This window comes from Nothobranchius furzeri, chromosome 8 (genome assembly GCF_043380555.1).
Source record: "Nothobranchius furzeri strain GRZ-AD chromosome 8, NfurGRZ-RIMD1, whole genome shotgun sequence".
Taxonomy (NCBI): Eukaryota; Metazoa; Chordata; class Actinopteri; order Cyprinodontiformes; family Nothobranchiidae; genus Nothobranchius; species Nothobranchius furzeri.
Genome location: NC_091748.1, coordinates 78,381,136 through 78,388,192, shown reverse-complemented (window position 1 = coordinate 78,388,192; position 7,057 = coordinate 78,381,136). Strand labels below are relative to the sequence as shown.

Genomic DNA, 7,057 nt, shown 5'->3' with positions numbered 1-7,057 from the left:
GCGCTCCACAGTCTGAACACGTTTTACTGACGCACTAAGCTCCAGAGTCTTTACAGCAATCCTCATAATAAGCAAGCATGCAGCGACAGTGGAGAGGAAAACTCCACTTAACAGGAAGAAACCTCCAGAGAATCCTGGCTCAGTATAAGCAGCCATCCTCCACGACTCACTGGGGATGGAGAAGACACACACACACGCACGCACGCACACACACACACACACACACACACACACGGAGTGGGCAGGGAAAACTGTTTTTTCATATTGAGCCTGAAATAAAATCTGTATTCCAAATCGTTGCATTTTTTTGTGTGGTGGAAGTATCGTATCGGTATCGGCGAGTACTCAGATTCAAGTATCGGTACCGTATCAGTTTGGAAAAAAGAGGCATCGGTGCGTCCCTATTATAGATCCAAACGTAAACGCCATTCTTCCACCCATTTTAGGATTATTATTTTATTTTGACATTTATGCGAGTGTTGTGAAGGCTGCAGCTTTTAACCCGAACGTTCTACCAGTCTGTGCCTTCACCTCACCCCTACGGACAGATGTTCGTCACGCACAAACATCTGTCTCTAGTATCTCTCTCACACACACACACACACACACACACACACACACACACACACACACACACACACACACAACTACGTTTTTGTCGTCTAAGCGCATCTAGCGTGGCGTGGGCGGGGCCTAAAACTCAGAGATGACAGGAGTCGTGAAGTTTCAGATAAAAAGTGATTTAATCTTCTTCTGCGACAGTAACAGTGTACGGCTCAGAACTGGTCGCCCACTTTAATCAAAATATACACGTTTCATGGTACAAAACCAACAATCGCCGCTCAGACAGCTGCGTAGAAAACCTGTATTTACAGTCGAACACGTCGTCACACCTGGCTCGTGATGTGTTCAGGTGCACCTGGGACAAACCGGTCTCGCTGTTGGGAATCAGATTATACTGAATTAACCGACCAGGTTTTTATTCCGTCTGACGTTCCAATCAGGAAACATTAAAGCTTTCGTGAAGTCTAAATAAATAGTAAATCTGTTGTTTATTTAAACTAAACAGGTAAATATTTTACTGAAACTGGTTAAAAACGGCAGACTGGTCCTGCACAAACATGGTGACACGACGTTTAAGGCGTAAACGGTGAGTTAATGGACTTCTTCAAATTTAAGCTGCTGTTTTCATCTGCAAACGTCTTGAATCTTTACGGATTTCTGGGTTTCTGTATTTTTACTAAACAGGAAGTCCTGATCCTTTCCTCGTCTTGTTTTTTCTCTCCCACTTTGGTCGATGGTCGTCATTTTAAACACAACCCTAAATCTGATCAACTGGAATGAACGATTCTGCGTGAACGAGTCTGAATTGGTCCCATTTCTTCTGTAGAACATTTAGCAGACTCTTCTGATTGGCCCAAAGTTGAAATCAGCAGGAAAAGCAATAAAAACGAAGTTGGTTTGAGTTTAACCAACTTGACCGAAGTTGGTTCCCATTCATCTTTACAGGAAATGGCTTTGTGGATTCTTTTGAAGACCAATTTTTCCCAGGTGACCTGAATTCCTCACAGCTGTAAAGTTCAGCAGGTCTTAAGGAGGGGGGCGGGGCTTCTGAGTGGCTGGAATGGTGACGTATCAAAGTAAGACACAAATAAATCTAAACCAGCATCATCGGGTTTGATCCCCATCGAACTGACTCGGTGCTGCGTTCAAGGCACTCCGCAGAATTTCTCCTTCCTTTGTAAAAGAGACTAAGGCTGAATCCAGTGAAGCGGTCACAAGAAAACATTCTCACAGGAAAACGCCACGGAAGCCAGTTCAACGTGTTCTCTTGTGTTTTAGTCCTTAAACCAGAAACCTGAGGCGGGTGGGGCTGTTTGCACGTAGAAGGCCGTTTTTGGTTTTTAGCTGTAGTGGATCACAAACTCATAAATAAAACTTTCTGAGAGGAGACGCGACGAACGCGGCGAGCTCGCGAAAACGTTCACCTCCGGCTCGCGGGAGGCGGCGAGCCGCAGCCGAGCTCGCCTGGACGCCGCAGTACAAAAGAACGTCCAGGAATGATTAAAATATTGCTACGATATCCGATCACGACACGATTGCATACAAGAAAACAGAGAAGTCAAAAAGAAAAACTCAACTTAAATCTAAACTAACGAGGCCCAAAAACCTGCTAAAACACGTCGGATCCGGTTTGACGCTACAGCATTACAGAGCTAACGTAAAGCACGAACGACACCAGTAAAACAGGAGATATATATCTGTAATACAGCAACAGTAAACCTTGCTTCTGTAAACCCGCTCACTAATTCACAGAGGCTTTCATTTGTGTGTCGGAGTCGAGGTCATTCCGACTCCAAGGTTAAGGCACGGGGGTCCGACTCCGCCCACTGGGCTCACCGCGGGGAGGCTACAGTAAAGGAGATCCGAGACTAGAGTCAGAATGTGCAGGGTTTCAGCCAGAGCTCGCCAGAACCATTTCAAAAGGCAAAGGAGGCTCACGTCCGAGTTCTGACTCAAACCTGGAACGTTCTGGCTCCGCGTCGGTCGGAATGCAAACTCTAGTCTCTGACTGATTTGAAGCGGAGACGTCTCGCCCTAACTCCTCGTCTTCTGTAAAGAACCTAAAGATAAAAACAATCGTTTAAAATCACAGCAGACTTGGCGGCGGGTTCTGCAGACGTGCACTGGAATGATTGGAGTGTAGTGGACAGCATCGGATCGGCTCTCTGCGGAGTGAAGAGGCTCCGGATCGCAGGACCCCGGGCTCAGATGGAGGACTTGGAGAAGGAGACCCGGAGGTGGTGGTTCTCTCCCAGATCGTGGTTGTGGAACTGGATGAGACAATCGATGGCCTCCTCTACAGAACCCATCTGGATAAGAGCCATCTTGTGGTCCTTCCTGGTGAGAGAAACCAACAGCAGAACCAAGTCAGGGTCATTTGTACCTGTGAGTAGAAAAGTATCAGAACAGCCGTGCCCGTGCGTACGAGCAGCATCTGACAGAGGAACCGCCACGACGACCCGTGTTCCTCATCCACCGGTTATCTCACCCCGTCAGTGACGATGTCAGGAACGGGTTTAACGGCCGTTAGAAGCTGTGAAGGCACCCGAGGCCGACAGGAACATCGCAGCGAGGCTGATTTGATGCTATTGGAGGACTTCACTGAGCGCTCTGATCTGATTGGTGGGAATCCAGACTGGCTCCTGAGCAGATGCCTCGCCTCTGTCAGCACCTGGGGGCAGCTGTGGCTACATCGTAGCTCGTCATCACCAGTGTGTGAATGGATGAATGATGCTCTGTAGTGTAAAGCGCTTTGGAGTCCTCTGGCTCTGATCTAAGTGGTAAATAGCCTGTATTTGATATAGCGCCTTCTAGAGTCCTGGAACCCCCCAAGGCGCTTTACATCCCAATCAGTCATTCACCCATTCACACACTGGTGGGGATGAGCTACAATGTAGCCACAGCTGCCCTGGGACGCACTGACAGAGGCGAGGCTGCCGAGCACTGGCGCCACCGGTCCCTCCGACCACCACCAGCAGGCAACGTGGGTTAAGTGTCTTGCCCAAGGACACAACGACAGCGACAGACTGAGCGGGGCTTGAACCTGCAACCTTCCGATTACGGGGCGAGCTCTTAACTCCTGTGCCACCGTCGCCCCTTGATCTATGCAAGTGCGGGTCACTCATCATTCATAAGGTTAGTGGGCAGGACCGGTGAGGGTAGAGGTTTCCTACGGCTGAAGCTGTGGGTAGGGTTTTGTGGGCGATATTTAGACACTTTCCACCCAATTTTCCTCATAAAATGTCACCAACAACATCAGTTGATGCACAAATTTCAAAAGATGAATTTGTTTTTGAAAAATGAATTTAACCAGCTGTTCAAACCGGGGCTACGCAGTGGTTAGAGCTGTTGCCTTGCAGCAAGGAGGTCCTGGGTTCGATTCCCAGCCTGGGATCTTTCTGCATGGAGTTAGCATGTTCTCCCTGTGCATGCGTGGGTTCTCCGGCTTCCTCCCACAGTCCAAAAAAAGGCTGTTAGGTTGATTGGTCTGTCTAAATTGTCCTTAGGGGTGTGTGTGTGTGTGTGTGTGTGTGTGTGTGTGTGTGTGTGTTGCCCTGCGATGGACTGGCTCTCTGTCCAGGGTGTACCCCGCCTGATTGCCCACTGACCGCTGGAGATAGGCACCAGCCCCCCCCGCGACCCTACGTGGACAAAGCGGGTTCAGAAAATGGATGGATGGATGGATGGATGTTCAAACCGGACGTCTAACTAAAGTGGATGAAAAAAATAATTATTTTTTGCTCCTCTAAATCTGAGACCATGGTCTTGAGTCAGAAAAGGGCAGAAAGCCTTCTCCGGGTCAGGGATGAGGTCCTGCCCCGAGTGGAGGAGTTTAAGTATCTCGGGGTCTTGTTCACGAGTGAGGGAAACCTGGAGCGTGAGATCGATAGGTGGATTGGTGCTGCATCTGCAGTGATGCGGGCGTTGTACCGGTCTGTCGTGGTGAAGAGAGAGCTGAGTCAGAAGGCGAAGCTCTCGATTTACCGGTGGATCTACGTTCCTACCCTCACCTATGGTCACGAGCTTTGGGTAGTGACCGGAAGAACGAGATCACGGATACAAGCGGCAGAAATGAGTTTCCTCCGAAGAGTGGCTGGGCTCTCCCTTAGAGATAGGGTGAGAAGCTCGGCCATCCGGGAGGGGCTCGGAGTAGATCCGCTGCTCCTCCACATCGAGAGGAGCCGGTTGAGGTGGCTCGGGCATCTGGTCAGGATGCCTCCTGGACGCCTCCCTGGTGAGGTTTTCCGGGCACGTCCAACCGGGAGGAGAGCTAAAGGTAGACCCAGGACACGGTGGAGGGACTACGTCTCTCAACTGGCCAGGGAACGCCTTGGGATTCCCCCGGAGGAGCTGGCCCAAGTGGCTGGGGAGAGGGAAGTCTGGGCCTCTCGCCTTAGGCTGCTGCTCCCGCGACCCGACTCTGGATAATTGGATGAAAACGGATTGAATGACTTTGGCCATCTTCCATTGTGATGGAAAAAACTTGTATTAAAGTTATTAATTATCTGTGAAACTGGCACTGAAATCAAATCTACCTCCGCCCATCTTGAACAGGAGTTGTCGTCCATGAGGCGCTCCGTGCTCGAGCAAAGAGCCGGCTCACGAAGGAGAGAGGACAAAACCACGAGTCCGACGCAGCAGCAGGAATCCCTTCATGTGCGAGGGCGTTGCTACATGAACAGCTGGCTTCATCAGCAGATGATTGTGGAGAAAAGTTTGTTTGCGTGTTTATTTTTTGTCCACAGCGACTTACAGCTGAAGAGGAAGCAGCAGGTCGCCCTCGAGGCTAACAACACTAATCAGTCAGTCCTAGGTGGCGGTGAGGCAGCATGATGAACCCTAGAGGGAAGTGAACAAGGAGTCCTTACAAGCGACCACCGGACTCGTTCGTTCGGACGTCTGACCAACGAGGCCCTGGGTCAGTAAACATCAGAAAAACAAATAACTGGTGTGGCTTGTTGACGTAAAAGTGCACGCGTAGCTAAACGAGGGAAGCTTCACTCGGAGAACATTTCTAGTTAAAACTGGACTGTTTATTATTCGGGTTCTGATCCAAACCCGGCAACGTCCGCCGCAGCAACTCAGAGATCAACAATAACTGGACGTTCCTATCGACCCACAGAACCAGAACCGACGCATCTGTAGCCGTTACCATGACGATTAGCTTGTTATTAGAACATCTGACCGAGGTCCAGCTCTTTTTGCTAACATCCATTAGCTTTGATCGGGCTGATCAGAGGCAAAAACAGTATACGCAGCATCAGAGGGGGAATGGGACGGACGTGAAGACAAAGACAGGATCTCCTGGAAGTTTCATGACATGAAGAGGACGTAACGATGAACCACTGAAAGCGTGACTTACTGGAAAAACTTGAAGGCCTTGACGGCAGCTCCTGAACTGGAGAACAGTCTCTTCAGATCATCTTCAACCACAGAGGGACTAAAAACACAAACCAGAGACTCCTGAGGCTGTTCCCTTCTCCCGTCTCAGAACGCAGTCGGATCTGGGACTTACGGGATGTTGGACAGGTGCAAAGTGGCCGAAGGCGGGAAGATGTTGGAGTAGTTTTTGGAGCCGGGCTTCTTGAAGCGGTGCAGCGGGGAGCTGCTGAAGTCTTTGGTCAGGCCCTGGTCCTCGTGGCCTTCGCGGGGCAGCTGGACGCTGGTGTGTTTGGACAGCGTGATCCGAAGAGGCTTCCCGTGCAGCCGCTGGCCGTTCAGGTGGCTCATGGCTGCGGGACAGAGTCAGGAGCAGAAGCTCAACGGGATCGTTCGGCTTTGTCAGCAGCAGAAAATCAACGTCTGTGTTTTCGTCTGAGACTCTTAAATAAAAAAGATGAAACGTGTTCAGAGCTTTGGTCGCCCGGTTACTGTGGAAACCACTGGCAACGCCGTTCTGGAGGCTTTTATTTTGACAGTGACCCCACTGGGCCACACTGAGCATGTGCAGAGCGTTACCTATCTGAGCCTGAGTGCTGTCACTCATCTGAACCAGAGCGTTCTCCTTCTTGTTGAACAGGATCTTCACTCGCATCACGTCTCCGTAAACACCTGAAGAGTCAGAAGCACAGCAGCAGGTGAAGCAGACGCTCCAGGCCACAAATAAACAACAACAACCCGCACACAAAGCTACACCCAACAACAAGCTGCTTCCTGTCAACGCACCGACCCGCCGCCCCAACAAACACAACCTAACTAACCGGGGGGGGGGGGGGCTCTAACGTTCACTCGTCTGTAGGTTAAACATCTGGAATGCCCGGATGGTCGTAAACAGGAAATACGAGTAAGGAAAATAAGGGTGAGGCTCAGAGGAAATCAAATGGCAGATTACACCACGTCGGCGCTATGCATTCTGGGATTTATCACAACAAAACCAAGAGCTGCTGATTCAGCACTCGCATGCAAACTGAAGGAGACCCGGCATGCAACACACAATAGCTGCAGCTCCTCAGAGTTTACTCCAGTCTAGCTGGTTTGACCTCTGACCCCAGAG

At 50.2% G+C, this 7,057-nt stretch overlaps 1 protein-coding gene across 8 annotated transcripts in view; it reads right to left on the bottom strand.

Annotated features, from left to right (window-relative positions):
• Positions 1-724: 724 nt before the first annotated feature.
• ptbp1b (polypyrimidine tract binding protein 1b) overlaps positions 725-7,057 on the bottom strand; it is a 27,312-nt gene continuing 20,979 nt past the window's right edge. For all 8 annotated transcript variants that reach the window (XM_015971241.3, XM_015971239.3, XM_015971252.3 and 5 more), the window contains 4 exons: positions 6,523-6,615; positions 6,080-6,296; positions 5,927-6,004; positions 725-2,901 (listed from right to left, as the gene is read on the bottom strand). In XM_015971241.3, the coding sequence (XP_015826727.1) occupies positions 2,769-2,901; positions 5,927-6,004; positions 6,080-6,296; positions 6,523-6,615 (521 nt within the window). In that variant the 3' untranslated portion in view covers positions 725-2,768. The remainder of the gene's footprint in view (positions 2,902-5,926; positions 6,005-6,079; positions 6,297-6,522; positions 6,616-7,057) is intronic.